The sequence below is a fragment of the Amphiprion ocellaris genome, chromosome 2, assembly GCF_022539595.1.
Source record: "Amphiprion ocellaris isolate individual 3 ecotype Okinawa chromosome 2, ASM2253959v1, whole genome shotgun sequence".
Taxonomy (NCBI): domain Eukaryota; kingdom Metazoa; phylum Chordata; class Actinopteri; family Pomacentridae; genus Amphiprion; species Amphiprion ocellaris.
The window spans coordinates 20,989,119-21,008,134 of NC_072767.1; the positions used below are offsets into that span (position 1 = coordinate 20,989,119).

General features: G+C 39.1%; 1 protein-coding gene across 3 annotated transcripts in view; it reads right to left on the reverse strand.

Annotated features, from left to right (window-relative positions):
* Positions 1–19,016, reverse strand: part of pde4ba (phosphodiesterase 4B, cAMP-specific a) — a 204,834-nt gene that overhangs the window by 51,750 nt on the left and 134,068 nt on the right. For all 3 annotated transcript variants that reach the window (XM_055015852.1, XM_055015857.1, XM_023290081.3), the window contains 4 exons: positions 14,680–14,874; positions 11,856–11,892; positions 11,496–11,566; positions 7,548–7,600 (listed from right to left, as the gene is read on the reverse strand). In XM_055015852.1, the coding sequence (XP_054871827.1) occupies positions 7,548–7,600; positions 11,496–11,566; positions 11,856–11,892; positions 14,680–14,874 (356 nt within the window). The remainder of the gene's footprint in view (positions 1–7,547; positions 7,601–11,495; positions 11,567–11,855; positions 11,893–14,679; positions 14,875–19,016) is intronic.

Sequence of the window (19,016 nt, forward strand, 5' to 3'; positions counted from 1 at the left end):
TTGTTTTTTCGACAGATCTCACAGCTCCAGCTCTCTTTCCAGCATCAATATCTTCTCCGGCTCCTTCTCACTTAATCTTCCTCCCTTCTCAGGACGACCATTATCTCCTCTGTCCTCTCACCTCATCACTTCTCATCTCCTCCTTTCATCCTTCCTCCCGTTCTGTCTCTCCTGTCCTCCTCTCTGTGACCTCCTCACTGCATTCCTGCACGCACCAGGCCACTGTTTGCAGGGAGTCTGCGGTCGTCTGAGGCCTGTGTTAAATAACGTTCAAGGAGACTGATGAGGCACTCTTCATCCACTGCCCTTTGCTCCGCTCTCCGTTTCCGTGACTTGATGAAATTATGCAGGAAAGATTATATTTCTTCTTCTTAACCGCAGCCCAGAACAACACACAGAAATTGTGCATTTTTTAAAGGCGATCGAGGATGAGACATTCTTATTCCTTAAAAGTTGAGGGTCACGGTTGTATGAGTCGAGTTTTAGTCATCTCACAAAGACAAGATTCATTAGATTGGATTTGCAGCTCATGAAAAATTAAGCCACGTATGTTTTACTTCGTGATGCAGTTCTTAACTGATCACTAAAACCGAAGCTCAGGAGATTGGTTGAGGATAAAAAGGTGCACAGCCTGAAATGCAATCAATTTTAATTAACCCTTCCCTGGTTGTGAGAGATTTCATTTACAAATGGGGAGCATGTGATACATTCAAAAGCTTCAAATACAACATTATGCAAACTTTTCATAAGCGTTAATCAGTGATGTCAATTCTGGGCACAAACAAAGCTTTGATGACCAAATATAGCAGCAGCACTTTCTTGATCCACCATTGTGTTTTTAGAACAAGCTTTTTCCCTAAGACACAGCAAAGAATTTCCTGGTCAAAGACAAAGAGAAAGTTGCTGAGAGCCGTTCCCCATATGTGAACTACCATATACCACAAACATGCACTGTTTTTTTACCCTATTGCATAACAGATCCATATAGTACAAACACCTCTCACCGCTACAGTTACCCCATACTTATTGTGTAGAGCCCACGGAATAACAAGTACGACTTCTTTTCGGGAAAATGTCATGGAGGGCCTGACCGCCTCGTACGAAAACACCTACACAATGGAAAGGAACAATGGGAATTAAAAAGCCAACTTGTTGACACCTTTCTATATTACCAGTCAGCCAGATGCATGCAAACACACCTGTGTGTGTTTGCTAAAGTCCAGAGAGTTCAAGAGCCCTTTGCCTCGCATATATCCTGTATGACAGCGTTTCATCACAGAGGTCGACTAAACCAGGAAGTCAGGTCGTACCTTGGTGAGGTTCTCACAGCTACGTTCTGCAGAAATGAGACAGAATACTTCCTGACTCTGTTATGACACCGTGACACAAAACAGCTGCTTTGGGTCGGTGGCTCCCTATCATGTGGAAATTTATGGCACATGTGCAAGCAGACCTCACTAACCTGCTAGTGATTGTGACGTGGTGACGGCTCTGTGAAAACAATGAGCCTCCTGAAACAGTTTCGTTACAATACTCAGTGAGTGAGTCATGTTGAAAGATGCAGGAATCTGAAGAGCAAATGCTTCTAAAGTCAGAAACAGGCACACTGCCACATAATGTGTGCAAAAACTTTGATATGAAAGTAGATAAAAAAGATGTGTGATAAGTCTTCTTAACTTCGTGGTATTTGAAATTTCCTGTATCTCTTGGTGTTCTTCTAGTTCTGACCTATGACAGAGAAACTTTCCAGTTATGTGCGTCCTTAATCTGTGGCATCTCCGCCTTTATCTTGTGAGAAAACAGCTGTAGATTTCCTACCTGCTTGTGTACAGGAACACAACCATGAGGTGTTGTGTGGTGAGAACGATACTTACCACCGCTGAAGCGTGACCGACACTCAGATAACTTTTCAAATGGCACCATTACAGTGTGTACTCTGTGTTTCCAAAGTGTGACAGTGAAACTTTAGAACACAAGGTGCCGGCGAACATAATTACAGCTCTGTGGATGTTTCCACTCACCACTGAATAGAAGAAGGTTACGAGTGGGACTTGATGAACTGTTGGTCCAGGTTGCATAACGTGCCCTCACCACACACGGTCAACTCAATTAACACACACACACGCACACGCACACGTACACACACACACACACACACACACACACACACACACACACACACACACACACACACACACACACTGCTGAGCTGGGGGACTTCAGCAATTGTGGTACAGCTTCTCTACTTTTCCTTCTTTTTCGCATTCAGATTGTATTATAAGTACAAATAACAAATACTCCAAGCAGTAATTGTAACTACAATCAGAAATATGTTGTTTTTTTTAACTAAGATGGAACCTCATTTACAGTCACTTTATCATGTCTTTCGCTAAGTTTGCAGTCTTACATTTGAGCAAACTCCATTACTAGATGGTTGTCATCACAAAAGCTGCAAACTAATTCATTAAGACATTAAATTCCGAGCTCCTCCCGTCTACATGTGTCCTACAAAGTGTCCTTGAGCAACTTGCTCAGATTAGTGAGTGTGGGTGAATGAAAGTAGTTTAGTTTTAAACTCTACCAGCAGACAACACAATATTTTCACCATCTTCTACATTTGTGAAACATGCTGGCTAATAATGCAAATGCTGGTGATACTCAACCTCATATTGCTCTGAATATAACCAAACTTGATCTGGAGACTTAAACATCAGCGGCTTTACAGTCGGGTAAACTGAGTCAACTTGGTCAGAAAAGTGCACAAAAATCTCTCAATAATCTGGGTGTTGCTTTATTCCCATTGCACTCAATATTTTGAAATATTATATATAGAGCAGAGACGTACAAAATCCATACACATTTAAACATAGCATATACTATATTGAGTAAAAAGGTAATATGAGGGCTGCCTGTTAAGGGATTTCTTTTTGCACCTTTGCTGTTAATATTAGCACAGCACACATTTCACAGAGGAGGTGCACCTGCCTGCAGCTCATGACTTAACACCCATTTACGCTCTTTCAGAAAAGGTATTCAAAATATGCAGGTTATTCACTTTTGGCTCTTATTATTCGTCCGCATGTAAAAATTAAAAGCCCCTGATTCTGTGCCCTGAGAGAAGCTGAAACAGGTTCACCTGAGTGTAACACAGTAATGTGCCGCACTGTAGGTATTTATGCATTCTATCATTGCGTCAGCATGTGCATGTTTGTGCAGTGAGTGGGCACAGACAATGGGCCTTTGTCTTGCCGCATCCTATTTTTCTACACACACGCACGCACGCACGCACGCACGCACGCACGCACGCACGCACACACACACACACACACACACAGTTCCTCCTGGCTTCCGTCAAGTTACAACAGTTTAGAGACAGCAAAACAGGAACAATCTGATCTTCTCTTCCTGCCTCACATTTCCTGCCCCCCCCCCCCCAATAGAGAGAGAGACAAACGAATGAATGAAAAGGAAAAATGAAGGCACAAAGAGGATGAAAATGAACAGGAGAGGGGAGGATGGTGGCGGACAGATGTGCTGTGTGAATATGTGCGGTGAGGATGTGGACTGAGATCATGGGAAAGCAGTGGGACTGAGCTGACACTGTGTAGTGGGCAGGTGCTGAATGTATACAACCAACAAACAATCATCTGACATCAAGCTTGACCAGTGAAATCCTGCATCATTATACAACATCCAGCATGTGAACAATTACTTTAAAGGGAACTTGTGGATGTGAATATTGTATTAAAGTTACAGCAGCTATGTACGAGTTTTAAAGATGGAATTTTTCCTTGTGTGTAGCCACACTATGATAGAAAACGTGCCTTTGTAAGCTATAAAATTATCCTAATCTGTTGTCACTCGTCTTCTGGGTTTATTCTTACACAAACACATTTTAATATTGATCAATTTGCAAAGTAATTTCTTGGCTAATCATTTGTTGTTTTTTTAAAAATAAAATGTCAAAAATAAGGATTTTAAAACACAAAATGGTATATATTTAATATCACAATATACAAATAAATGCTCACTATTTAAATTCTGGGACCAGTGGATGAATGGCATTTTTGAGAAATAAAGGAAAAGCTGTATTTATCATCAATCGATTGAGCAATTAATGGTTTTAACTCTAGTGTAGCTTACACAAACTGAGGCATGTGTTGTGTAACCACACTTTATAATACCAAAACAAAAAAATATATAAAAGAAAATAAATTAGGGTTAGCTGTGAATACCGCCTTCCAAGTTAAATAAGCTAAGATAAATGCACTGTTTTTACATGACAGAACAAATGCAAAAGTATGGCTTCTTCATGTTGTTTTAGATGTAAACAATAAAGATACACTATCAGGCTGAGGCTGTGCAGACAACCGTTGCTAGAAGGGTACACTTCTGGTTGATTTAGTTGTTTTCATGGAATTTACACAAAATAAAAAAGATAAAATGATTGTCTTTGTATGCGGTTTAAAGCCTTATATACGTAAAACAGTCAATGGTGTGAAAGCAGGTCAGAGTTGCACTTGTGGAAAATTAAAGAAATGTTTGCATGAAGCTGACTGACGAAGACACGAAGTCGATCGTAACCCATGCCGGTAATTTAGCGACGACATTACAATGAAAGGTCACAGTGCACGTTATGGAGCTGGTTTATGAGATCCACACACACATATTTTCCTAAACTCTACCACACACACACACACACACACGCACACACAAAGTCAGAGCACCTGATGAGCTGCGGTTCTGAAGAAGGAAGTGAAAACTCAGTCCATCTGCTTTAGCAGGAAGTCAACAGAAGCCACATACAGGCGCACTGACGTCAATCAGAGCCACAGGAACACCTCCCCACTGCACACACACACACACACACACTGCACACACACACACATTACTCACAATGATGCATATATGCCACAATAAACACTCATTTAGCTCCAACACCTTGTGAGCCCACGATTTCAAAACTGCGCTTAGCGAAGTTTAAAATACCATCAGACGCTGAAATATTCACTAACACACACGTCAATGAGATGAGTGATGCTTAATTTACACGCACACGCACATAAAGCACACACACACACACACACACAATGGATAAATGTATGCAAGGTAGTGTAATGTGTTTCTTCACTTTTAACAAGAAGTCACAGATTTGAATAATAAATATTAATAAAAATGAATCAACACAGTTTTGATCAACTACATATGAACTATTTGGAATCACAAATGAAAAAAGCCCAAACGAATGACGGGACATAGATGCTGAGATCCTACGCCTATGGACAGAAGGGGAGTAACTGAAACTGTTATCTTTGTTGAACTGACTGAGGTTAAATTTTCACTTGCTCTGATCTCATATCTGGTTTCATCTAAAACATGTTGGTTAGTTGATGGTTGACTACGCTCACTGTTCTCAGTTTCATTGTTGCTCATCTCTCACTCACTTTACACAACAACACATTTGCTGTTACTGTTTTTAATGTTCTGCCTAGAGGCTGTGGGAACATCTGCCCACAGATGTGCGGTTAAAGGTTTAATGCGTCAGTATTTTATCAGAAGAACGAATGATCATCTTTACCAGTGTGTGCTGGATTAAACATCTTAACAGAAAGTGTACAACACACATGCTTCATGCCACATGTAACGCACCACACTAAACACTGTGCAACTGTTTTTTGCATTTATAAATTTTTTTTTGCAATGAAAACAAAATATTCCTGCTGTTCCGCTTGTAGCTGTAATATCATTAAAAACAACAGTCTTTTACTGTATTTTTTCAAAAGCTTTTGAAACAGACGCTCACTTTTTCGTGCAATGAAAACATCGCAAATACAGTGATATAATTCAAGGTGACCGCAGGTACTGATACGGGTAAAGGAAGATGATATGGGCTACACTTCGATCCTCCAGGCGGTGATTACAACTCCAGATTGCAACCATTTTAGTTGTACATGCAACCAAAAATCTGTCAAGTGAGATTTTCTTTGGTTGCCCCCAGTGCGTCTGACATTTGGCAGGTCTGTATGTGTGTCTCTGTGTGGCCCACCCAGGTTGATAAAATCTCTTGGTTTCACTTTGAGTAAATCTTAGAACGCCTTACACAATTGTTTGAGCTACTCGTGTGACAGTAAATGTTTGAGGTTTCTCTGTCTGCAGACACCAAGCTAGCATTTCCAAATCTGCATGTAAAAACTAAATGGTAGCAACTTTCTGTCTCTAAACTGCATGAGTTCTGAGCTATGACAAAACAGCGAAAATTATGGATATATGTCTCATATTTAATGCAACCATAGCGTGGCTAAGAGCAGTTCTTCTGCTGTCTGTATATCAGTGTTAAGGAAGTCCTGTGCTATGACTGATCTCCAGAGCAGCCCTCCTCCCAGCAGAGCTTCAGCATCACGCAGCAGCAAACCCAAGCAGTAAAGAGTCGGAAATGGCAATAAAATGCGCCACTGTGTACCACAAGTTGAGTTCCAGATCATCATTATGAAAAAGAACTTGTTGAAGGTAAGAAAGAAACATTTTTGTTCCTGTTTGCATACATAATGAGTATGGGAACGCAATGCTCAAAATGCAGAATTCTGCACCAAAATTTTGTGGATGAAATGAAGAAAATCAGTGCAGCGGTGCACTGAGTATACATGTCAGTCGGAAGCCCTGGTGATACTACAAAAGCATCACTTGTATCAGAAATGTGCCAAGTCAGTCTGACAAAGATCTGTCTGTGACATTTTCATCCACACCGGGAATAAGGAGCCCAGTGTCAGAAATAAAGAAATAAAATAATAATAAAACAAGCATTAAAAGTGACTTGTGTGCCTGAATATCATTTTAGATGTGGCGACGCGGATAAAACCTCTATTCCTTTTCACTCCAAGGAGACACGTGCACACGCGGGATATGCAAAAATGCTTTGGAACTTTTATCCCTCAGCTGTGCAAGTGGACGCATGTCTTAGTATTACACAAACATACTCGGAAGCAATACACAAATTGCGCTCACTTACACACAAACACATTCTGTTAGACACTGCATAGTGGTCATAAAGTCATCTCTGCTTTCACACACACACTCACACACTGCCTCTTGCTGGCCTAGACGTGTACACGCATGCACACGCACACACACGCACACACACACACAGTACTGTACAGAAACACACACACACACACACAGCCGCTCTAAATCAAATGTGATGAAAGAAGAAAAGGGAGGTTTGCCGTTATCTTTAATAGGCCATACTTGTCTGCATGTTCATTGGTGTTTGTCTGAGCTGCCTGTTTAACTGTGTTTGAACAAGGTTAATGAGCTCGATGACAAAATAGTCCGGACAACAATGCCGGAGCTGGAGACAGATGGCGAAAAAAAAGCGAAAGTCGTCACGTAGGCGAATTCATGAAAATGGGACGAGACGAGGGAGGGAGGAGGACAGAAAAATGAGAACGAGGACAAACGGTGGCAGAAAAACGTTTTGAGTCGGATAGAAATCAGACAAGGTTGTTGATGAAGTCAGACACGTAGCAGGACAATTTCTGTGAGCTTCTTACCTGGGAGGCAAACTCTGGTGATCGGAGGCTGAGTTGTTGCTGCAGGAGACCTTCTGGAAGAACCAAAGACACACAGAGAGAAAGAAAGATATTACAATACGAAGAATATCCAGCACAAATGTAAATCAGCTCATCGAGAGTCAGCTCAGAAAAATGACAAACACATTGTATTACTTGATATCTAAAGTGAGAGTTTTAGCAGACAGTTTTATGCAAAGTTTGACTTTTGTTTCTGTCTCGGCTCAGAGACTGGAAACGAGGGGAAACATTGGCCTTTTATAACAAAAGGAGACTTCAGAAAGTCACTGTGGCCAGGAAAGAAACACTTCAGCATATATTCTCCCCAAATGCAAAGTGTTAATCAGTGAACTTGTTGGTGCTGGTTGGTGGATTTGCGAGACTTGCTGAGAGTCAAACTGATCTTTCCACCAAACTCTCAAAAAACGCAAGCGTCAGCTCAAGCCAGAACAGTTTTTTTTGAAAAGGAATCAAAAATGTAGTCACAAGTCATCAGACACCTTTTATTGCTTTGTAGAAAGTCACAGAAATTGTACCGAAATACAGGACTGTGGAGCACAATTTATACAACACATCCAAATTCTTCAATATATTAAGTGAATATACACCTAAGAGCAAATTCTACACTTTTATGCTATTCTGCAACATAAAAACTATAATAAATTATACCCCAAGATATTGACATGATCAACACCATCTCCTAAGTCTGACAATTTTTCAAGCAAAGCTAAACTTTTCTTAATAACAAATGTTTATTTAGTCAAATTGATTAGTTGGGAGTAATAGTTAAGTAGAGGAAGTTAAGAATTTGTAGTAGCAAAGTTTATGTACATTAGCTAAAATGTGAAGCATGTTCTGTCCCACTGGCTTGTTCTATGTTGTTCCATTATAGTTACGGTTAATTTGTTCATTACTCCGCCAAGGAACGCGATGGAGCTTTGTGACGATCCGTGTTGGTTTGTCTGTCTGTCTGTCTGTCTGTCTGTCTGTCTGTCTGTCTGTCTGTCTGTCGGTCTGTCTGTCTGTCTGTCTGTCTGTCTGTCTGTCTGTCTGTCCCCAACATTACTCAAAAACAGACTAACAGATTTGGATGAAATTTTCAGGGAAGGTCAGAAATGACACAGTGACCAAGTGATTTGATTTTGGCAGTGATGCAGCTTATAGTCTAGATCCACGGATTTGTTTAAAATATTTGCATCATTGCGATATAGCGGCACAATGTCACTGTAGCTATGACTACAAGTGAACACTACGTCAGCTGCCATATTCAGTCACGTGATTTGGTATCTGTACATAATGCACACATGCAAACACACTGAAAATGATACGTGATGCAGCTTATAGTCTGGATTCATGTTTTGTTTGTTTTTTTGTTTTTTTTTTAAAGATTCCATCTGTCGGAAATGATACAATGACTGAGCAGCTTTGATGGAGTACTGCGCTAACATTACTAATGTAGTTACTCTTACAATTATTATCATTAATATTATAATTACTTTAACAAAACCCCTGAAATATCCCCTCAACTGCGTTCATCTGGACAGAAAATTATTTTTTTGTCAGATAAACACGGTAGTTACCTTGTATTGAGCTCTGTTTGCCTTTGTTGGATTAGCAAATTAGCTGTGAAACCATTAATGCAGCGGATTGTTGGGTTGATGACAAACGTAAATTTTTATCTGTATGATCAAAATGATTGCTTAAGTAGTTACTGCTTGTAGAGGCCGTTAAAATTAATCAATTTTATATGTAGTTTGCTGTGAAATGTATTATGCAGAATTTGATTCATTTTGCTTAGTGTGTAAAACCTGTCAAATTGACATTTTCTTCACTCAAACATGGGGTAAAAACTACCCAAACAAACCAATTGTTGCATCAGTTTTATTGAACAGATTCCACTAGTTTGTTTTTACAGTGACAGTCACATGTTCTACAGCTTTTCTCAACATAAGTAAATCCCCACAAACACGTGATGCTCACTTTATCTGCAAACACCAGCACAGAGATCTGCATCCTCACTAATTTCAGTAAATTAATTTCATGCATCTCTCCAGCCTCCTCCATTAGCATTTAGTTGTGCGTGTTTATTTCTTTAAACATGTTCATTACACATTGGCCATTTGTGATCTCAGCGACACTCTATTCCCAGCTTGTTCCACAGCATTACGTGCACAAATCCATCCAGTCACCCTAAAACGTGTGTTATCGTAACATGAGATCTAAATATACTGTTCAGCACTATACAGTGTCTGTAGAAATATTCTTTATAGTGATGAATAAAAGGGTATTAATGTGGCTTTTTTTGACACTGATCAACAGAAATAGATTTACTGTAAAAGCAAAAAATATCCCACCATCTTCAATTTAGAATATCAGAAAATAAAACGTGAAAAACTCCAAACCTATTCTGAGGCTCTGCGTGCATTTTCTTTTTCAGCATTCACAGACATTGTAGACTAGCTTTGACTATAAATAGTGAATTGTGCCGTGTGGCACCGGTCTCTGTTCTGTTAACATGTCTCTAGAAAACACAATCCGAATAGATGAAGTGAAAACGTGACATCTGAAGGGACAAAAGATTGTTCGTGTGTGTTCCCGGGGTTTGTGTGGAAGAGTGGCAGCTGACGGCGTCGATAAATGTCCTTCCAGCGGGGACTGGTTGATCGTCTGCCTGATCTCGTGTGTGGAACAAGTTCAGTATATGTTGGTCAATGTGTGTGTAGATGAGTGTGCGTCAGTGTCCGCTCTTGTCTATGTGGAGACGTCAAAGCTGAATGTAGGTCAGACAGGCTTCAGGTTGTCAATACGGCCAGCTGAGTGTTAGTATAGCCTGCGGTAGAGCAGAGGGCTCTTAGCATCTTTAGAGACTGATACACATTCACACATGAGCTATTGTAGAGCAGAACAGAGGGAACGGTGGCCTACATACATATTTCCAGCACATCTAGATCTGCAGTCACACCTCCGCTGGGAGTGATGATGCTGAAGGCGACTGCTGCTGGAGCGTTAAACAATTGTGCTGCTTTTGTTAGACTTGTGGAAAATGTACAGCCTTATTTTTGTAGAACTACAGACTACATGTGTATCAGTGTGAAAAAAAAGCTCTAGTTTGGAAGAGAGACAATAAAATAAAATTGTATAGAAGACAAATACTGGATTTGATGCAGTGCACAATAAATGCAGCAGGTCCAACAGATATTTTAAATGCATACCAATACACCCGTGCCAGTATTTATGAATGTGTTTTTGCATTTTGTGTCACCACAACACAGCATTTCCTTATAGAGGAGCATTTCAATTGCATGACACAGAGTCGGAAACTATTTTCTACTTTCTCAAGACGCAAAATGGAATTTTGATTTCCAAAATGCAATCCCACTTTTATTACAAAGTCAGGCTCAGTTTCTTTTATAAATTTCCCCACTGTAAAATGTTAAAACTCTGCTGAGGCCGTGTGTTTTTGTGTATTTTCACATGACATGCTGTGTGTTTGTTTGCTGCACTAGTTTGGCTGCTCTGCTGTGACTGGTGGAAACAGCTGTGATGTCAGAGGGCACGTCTCAGCCAGTGTACAGCTCAACACCTCCACCTTGTGACCAACTGTTGGAAATGCAGTGCGCATCCTGAAACATTTGACCTGTTTTTGATTTTCTAAAAGCTATAATTATTTTTGAGAGAAACATGTAGAAGCTGAGTCACTTCTGATGCATTTTGAACTAATCAGAGAAGGTAAAAATGAACTTAAAGAGTATCTAAGTGGACTCCTGCCTCATTTATAGCACTTTTTGTGGTGCCATGTTGTGATGTATTTTTCGAATCTTGGCTTTTCATATGTGAATATGAACTTAGAGCTGATCACAGAAGTAACTACTCAAGTAAAAAAGACACACAAATATATCTGACTGCTTGTTTTGAGTCAGAAAAACTTACTTGTTGGAGGCACACTGGACATTGGTCAGTACAGTGAAGTTATTCCTTACACTTCGAAGGCTTGCCAGAACCTAAACAAGCAGAGGGAGAGATAATCAGTAGCATCCTTTGAACTTAATTGAGATTTTTGTGTTGTTTTGTCTGGCTGTAGTGCATAGAATCACAGTGAATAACTACTTACGAATGCTACTTTTATACACTGCATGCTCATTTAAAGTCTGCACTTGGGTATTAATATATTTTAAATATATTTAATCAGTGCTGACAACCTCACTGCTTATGAAACATTTGGGGGTAATATAGGACAGGCTTTATAGGGGGCTGAGGAGCATTTTGAGTGACAGACAAACCGATATTTACCTGAGCAAAAGGCGTTACGATCAGGTCATCGCCATGTCTACAAACACATAATAAAGACAATATAGTTAGAATCATGCTCAAAATACAATATTCACCAAGTACCCGGTTTCTGTTGCATTAAGGTTATATGCATATGTGTTCTCTTTGCTCGGTCGAGGTAGAAAATGAAAATTGCGAACAATAAGCAGTGATTACCGTGACCCATGCAGCCTCATTACTATAATTAACTGAGAAGGAAGGAGTCAGAGGAGGGAGAGTCGTATGGGAGGACGGTCACGGGTCAAAAACAGGAGTGTTTGCAGTGAGACTAACCTGAGCTGAGGCAGGAGACTGAATTACTCATCTGTGGGTTTCCAGTTATTGTCATGTTATGCAATGTCTGGAGTCATGCAGTGGTCATAGAGGAAATCCTTAAAACTCAACCTAACCCCATTATAGAGCATCCATTGAGAGAAACTCCGCTGTGGGGCAGTTTATTAGCACTTTAACAGCAAACAGCAGCAGAGAATTGTGACCATCAATATGAGCAAAATCTGCTAACCTGGAGAAAAATACCATTTAAATGATGGGCAGCTCATAATTCAATATTACTGAACAGTATTTAAATTTTAACCTCCAACTTTTGGTTGAATTTAAAAAAAAAGCACGCACAATATGTTGTTTTATACTTGTTATATTAACACAGTAAAACCCATTTCCAAAAATGTTCATCAGGGATCCTTTTACATAAAACCAATTTAGGTGGAATTACATGATAGAATGTGACCTTAATATTTTATGAGTTATACAATTGTGTTGCTTTCAGTGACTCCAAGAAGACAGTAAATGAAAGTTAAAGTAACTTATTACAGTTAAGTAAGTTGTGAAAAAAATGTAAAATAAGAATACATTTAAAATAACATATGAAGAGTGGAACACTATTTTGATCATTTTACATGGAATTTTGTCTAAATTCTAATTATCATATACTAAATCATATTATATAAATATCAATGTGTATAAATGTTTAAATATTTGGTGTTAGTTTCACACATATCACTCATCACTATTTGAAACACTCTGCATACAATTGTTATGGATCTGAACACCTGACATTTATCTACATGTCTGTTGTCCTCTGCAAATCATTTTCAACGGTATCAGAATACTTTATAATAAAGCGCAGTGATTCTTGACATCATCTATTTAATAAGTCAAAGATATCAAAGCATCTTCCCTGACTGTAATACTTAAAAAACAAAAGGAAACATGTTACTCTTATTTAATATTATTTTATTATACAGTGACTGTTCAGTGTCACTAGAGACTGGCATGACACTGTAATATTGGGGTAGGTATGTAAAATGAGTGACGTAATAAAAAAGGGTTAATTTAGAACTAATAGTAACAAATGGACTGTATAAAATCAGAATAAAAGTTCACTTCACCTTGTCTTTGGTGTGTTGTAATGACATGCCTGACACTAATGAAAGCATTTATTGCTTGAGCTTGTCATACAAATGTGTGTCTGTGTACATTAACCCTCTGTTTTTCTTTACACCTGCAACAATTTTATTCACTGTGGGCTCATCTTTCACTGCAATATAAGGACCTACATCTCTACTGGAAACAGCACAACAATGACTAGAAGTAGAGAGAACTCAAAGATGGATTTTGTGCAGAATGACAAAGTTTTAATGCTGTAAATCCTAAAAAAGTAATAGTTGAATTTCTTTTGTTTTCACTTCACAAAAAAAGTGTTAACATGTATTATCAATACCGGACAAAATGGTAGCTCTTCATATTATAGATCATTTACTACTTATATTATTAAGTTGTTTCTGTACTCGCAATCCATTTGCTCAGTGTAAACACTTCCTGAAGTTCAGCTGAAAAGTCCTTGAATTTTTGTCACAGTTCAGTCAGTAACAGCTTCTAAGCTGAGGTGAGGACCATAAGATGCTTTGTTGTTTTTTGCATATTCTGATTATGACATACGGTTTATTTTTTAATTAACTTTTAAATGACATATGTAGAGTAAAATGATGTTGACGAAATATCACAAATGTAAGCTGAGAGTTGCTTAGTTTTCCAAACCAAATGGTACATCACAGATGAGTAGTTCAAGGGCTGCTGAAAAATTAAAATTCTCTCTGTGTACTTTTTCTGGCCCTGATACATTGTGATTTGTTTTTAAAGTTAACATGCCTTTCAGACCTGTTGGCAGCTATTTGGGGTTCATAACGTTGAAGAGGAATGTGAGCCGTACAATATGGAAGCAAATAATTGACCCGTAGCAGCAACTGAATTAATGTAAGTTCATTTTAGTCAAAATATCTGGCTGCTCAATTTTAAACAGTTACATTCAAACAGTTGTCTTAACTGATTTCTTTCTAGTTCTAGCTTTGTAACTCTGTAAGTTCCTCTGTATATGCATTTCAATATAGAAGTAACCCCTAAAGACACACCTCTGTGTATCAAACTTTCATATTTAGAGGTTTGTATTCATTAAATAATCTATGCTGACAGCTTACATCACTACTGGTGATGTGTCTTCTAGCATGTAAACACACCATATGGGAATGTTAAAGTGAAAAAAAACCTTGATTTGCACCAGATGTGATCCTCAGGTGTTCTGTAGTGATTAAGGTATTTAGTTGCTGCTAACATTCACATTTTAATTGCAATTATCTGTTTTCATATGTAACCCCGCTTGCAGTCTAATTCCATATCGGTGTGTGTGTGTGTGTGTGTGTGTGTGTGTGTGTGTGTCTGCTTAATGCTGGCATTTAAGCATGTGTGCTATGTGGGCTTAATGTGCTTATTTGCAGTCGTTTCTACTTACAGTTCGGAGGCGATGGAGGAGTTTCGTGACATGGACTTGGGTGACAGATCATAGTCACTGTCGGAGCGATAGAGGAAGGACTCTCTGCGCTGGTTATGACCAGGGAAGTTGGTGTGGAGGACCAGACCAGAGCCGGGGGAGGCCTGGGGGTCCAGAGGGCTGCAGCTGGCAGACGGGCCATTCTCCACATCGAAACTGAAAGCACATACACCCAGCCAGGTTAATACATTATTAGAACTTTGTTTCAGTCATGAGAAATGTAAAGCAATAAAGCAGACTTCATTTTATAGATACGACAACATTAGTAGAAGTAAGTAGAATTAGACTCAAATTTACATAATAAAGCATTTTATGGAGTCGGTTTTGGAGTTCAAACATCCAAATAAGGCCCCTAGAAACAAAACTAAACTCAGAGGTCAATCTACACTAAGTGGCCTTCATGTAATTTCAGCTCATTCTTATTCTGATTATCTTTTGTTTTCATCATGAAGTAATCTGTGGACTTGATTAGGTTTGAATGATTAAGCATCTAGAAAGGGGAAGAGGAGTTCTGTAACAAGTCAACATCCCCTTATCAGATGAGCTGCAGTCACACACTCTCACGTAATTATGTAGACAAACACACACACATGCGCTCACCCAAATCTGAAACTGAACGTAGACATTGAGCGCTGTTCATTGTTTGAATAATCAATGTAAGAGGACACACCAGGGCAACAAAACACACCTGTCAGTCACATGTTTCAGTACTTTTGCTGACATGAAAAACGGGTGGGTTCAAACAAAAGGTGTCATCTTCTAAGCTGTGTGTCAGATTCAGATGTAAATAGCTGGAAATAAAAGCTGACATGTTGATCTCTTGTCTCATATTCATTGTTTGATGTCAAACCCTGATGTTTCAGTCTACTGGCCTCGCTGTTTTTGAAGGGGAATGTATATGAAAAGATTTGACACAACCTGGTAACAAAGAGCACACTAGAGTGGACAGCCTTCATTCACTGGTGAGAAGAAGTGAGAGTGAGGCTCTTGTGAGATGGAGGAAGTGGAGGAATGAATGAAAGGAAGAGGTGGGTGTTGCTGAGGCATCACTGAGAGGGAGGAGTTGGTGTGTGGACACCCTCATCTGGCTGTGGTGTATCTTCCTAGACACTTTCCAAACAAACAGCCTGCTTGTGACATTTACTTTCTTGACTTTTCTGCTGTAGTTTGAGTTTCTGTGAGTCGGTTTCTTTCATGACTTTGTCCCGCCATCACTGCTCCTTCTGTATGGTAAACACACACCAGCAGAAGGGGCACTGGTTACACTACAAACTCTACTCACTGAGAACTCTGAAAGATTTATTCCTGATCTTTATCCAGCAAAATATCCACTGTTTGTGTAAAAAGGTCACAAAGCTATATTGTGTATTTCTTTTGTATCACTGCTCCAATGCAGCCCCTCTTCTGTTTATTATAATGAAATTTGGAATGTAAAATGCTCCGGTTAATGGAGGGAAAAAGGTTTTCCAGAGGACAGAATGACCAGACGCTGTAAAGATGTTAAACTTTCTGCAGCTGCAACAGCATTCCTACATTAAACTATGATAAAGAGCTTTGAAAGAGGCTTTTACTCCAACGAATAAAGATTTACTGCTTTATGTTGATGTTATTTCTTACCAGACATGAACGGTATACTTTATTAATTCTAAGCTACGTTTGTAGGGCATTTGGGACTGTAAGGGTAAAGGTTTTCATGTTTTTTAGCCCCAGGGAAAGTGAGACTTGAAAGGCAAAGGGGTTGTCTTTTTATTTACACAAATGATGGGCATCTGGGTCCAAACAAATATTATTAATGTATGTGTGACATCAGAGCAAAAAATGCCTCTCCAAGGAAAATTAAAAAGGCAGTATGAGTAAACTTTATGTGTATAGCATTTTTCACAACTTCAGATGTGCAGCATTTCTATACAGTAGATAAACCAACAGGGAGACAAACAGGATGTTAATGAGACAAGAGTATAAAATACACCCTCAAAATGGACAAAGTAAGCCTCAAACAATTAGATCGAGATTCGAGCCAAAGAAAACAGGTTACAGAAGAGTAGTTTTAGGATGTTTGATCCAAAGCTGAGGAGCATCTACAACAAAAACAAGATCTCCTGTTAAGATACATTAAAAATCTGAGGCTCCTCCCAGTGGTGAGAGGGCAAAACACCACTTTCAGATGGATAATGTAATGCCCTTTACCTTGTGTCAAAAGCTCAGTTTTCAGGAATTTTGCAGAGTTCTAGAGACAGAGAGAAGTTAAAACTCAACACACACTTCTGAACCAGAGAAGAGTGACCAGCTGTAAAATGAATGCAGTTATTATGAAGGCATTAAGCAGCTGTACTGCCTGGTCTCAACGGCCTGACACAGCAAACTGTGTTTATGTTAAATAAGTGGAATACACACTGACACACGCACACAAAAAAGCCTAAATGAGTTGGTGATAAAAAGTAGAAAAAAGCGTAAACTTAATGTACTACTTATGTGCATAAATAAAGCGAATCACTAAGTATCAGTGATACTGGGATTTTCATTGTGTGGAGACGTAATGGCCAGACTCAAGCAAAAGTATTGGAAATATTGAGGCAAGACTGGTGTTTTGGGATAAGCAATAATGTGACTATATGATTTCTTTTTTTTTTTTTTTTTTTTTTTTAGAATTAAGGCTATCTCTAAACATTAGCCGATCAAACATGGATCTATTTAAGTTCAAATGTGGAATTCGTGGACTCTTTGTGATCTCTGGTGGAGTTTATGGTATCATATATAACAAACAGTAATGCACTCTGTGTGAGACACTGATGGTGATGAATTTTATTACATATTTAAGTGTATTTTTTTTAGATTAATCATGGGTAATCATATGTCTTTCTGTTTTAAAACATTTCAAATATATATACATATATATATTTACTCTGCCAAGGAGGTGGAGCCTTGGAGTTATGTGACAATTGGTGTTGGTTTGTCTGTCTGTCTGTCTGTTAGCAACATTACTAAAAAAATGGAAGAACAGATTTGGATGAAATTCTCAGGGAAGGTCAGAAATGACACAACCACCAACTGATTAAATTGTGGGGGTGTTTCCCATCAATTCCTGCCGCCCGCTACATATTTAGGTCACACGATTCGGTATCCGTACATAACGTACACATGCATAACACGCCTGTGCTCAGCGTAAGGTCATTTTGTTTGTGGGTACATCTATATTAAATGACTAATTCTATGTTGCCATGATTTCTGCCACATATTTTTTCAGGATTTCAGCCGCTGGAAATGACACGACTGAGCAGCCTTGGCGGAGTACTGCACTCTGAGTGCTTTTCTTGTTATGTATGTATCATTATGTGTATGGTATCACTGCTGAATTTATCTATTGCCCCGAAGCAAGCAAGCAAGAAAGAAAGAAAGAAGTGTTTGACGTGCTACAAGTATTTTCTATATGTAATTTCAATGTTCAGTTTTCTGCTTCTGAATGTGTCACAATGATGCACTGACAAGGAAAAATTAAAAGAAAAGAAGTAACAGTAAAGAAAGCAAATGAACAGTGTACATGCATACACATGCATGCCTGCACTATCATGCATTGAATGCTTGACTGCTCAGCCCGGAGGTCAATCCACTGCTTTGTGTGTTGTGATCACGTGCAGAGACGACTAATTCTGGAGCCAGCACAGCCAAGTTTACTCAAGCAGATCTCACAACTGTCCACTCTTTTCCTCTCTTCCAACAAAAGATAGAGCGTTTCACACTAACAGTGGGTGAAGATTAGATACAGTAGCAAGGCAAATTCAAAAGGATGACATTTCCACGTGACCAGCAAATGCTTTCAAGACCCATCTGTCCAACAAGGCTTTCAGCTGGCTCAGCAAAAACCCATCAGACTGTATCTGTTTTTTGCCAAACCTTGTCTTAGAGAACTCACAGCTACATGCAATGGGAGGAGTCAGGTGAGATACAGGAGAGAAATGGAACAAGAGAGCTTGAAACTCAAAGCACACATGGTCAGTGATGGTATTGAGACCCTATGCTTGAGTAAAAGTGGCAATACTGCAATATACAAGTAAGCAAATACAATAAAAAATTACACATTCAAAAAGGAACAAAAGCACTATTCGGAAAAGATTCATTATGCAGAAAAATGTCACCAGAGGCTGATTGAAACTGGCAAATACTCAAAGTACACTTAGCACAAAACTGTCGTTTCCACCACTGCACATTTCATGTTTTAACTAGCTGAACTCTCAGACAGCTGGAGTTCTGTCACAGCTCTTATATTGCTCATGTGTTCATCATTTCCTTCATGATCCTTC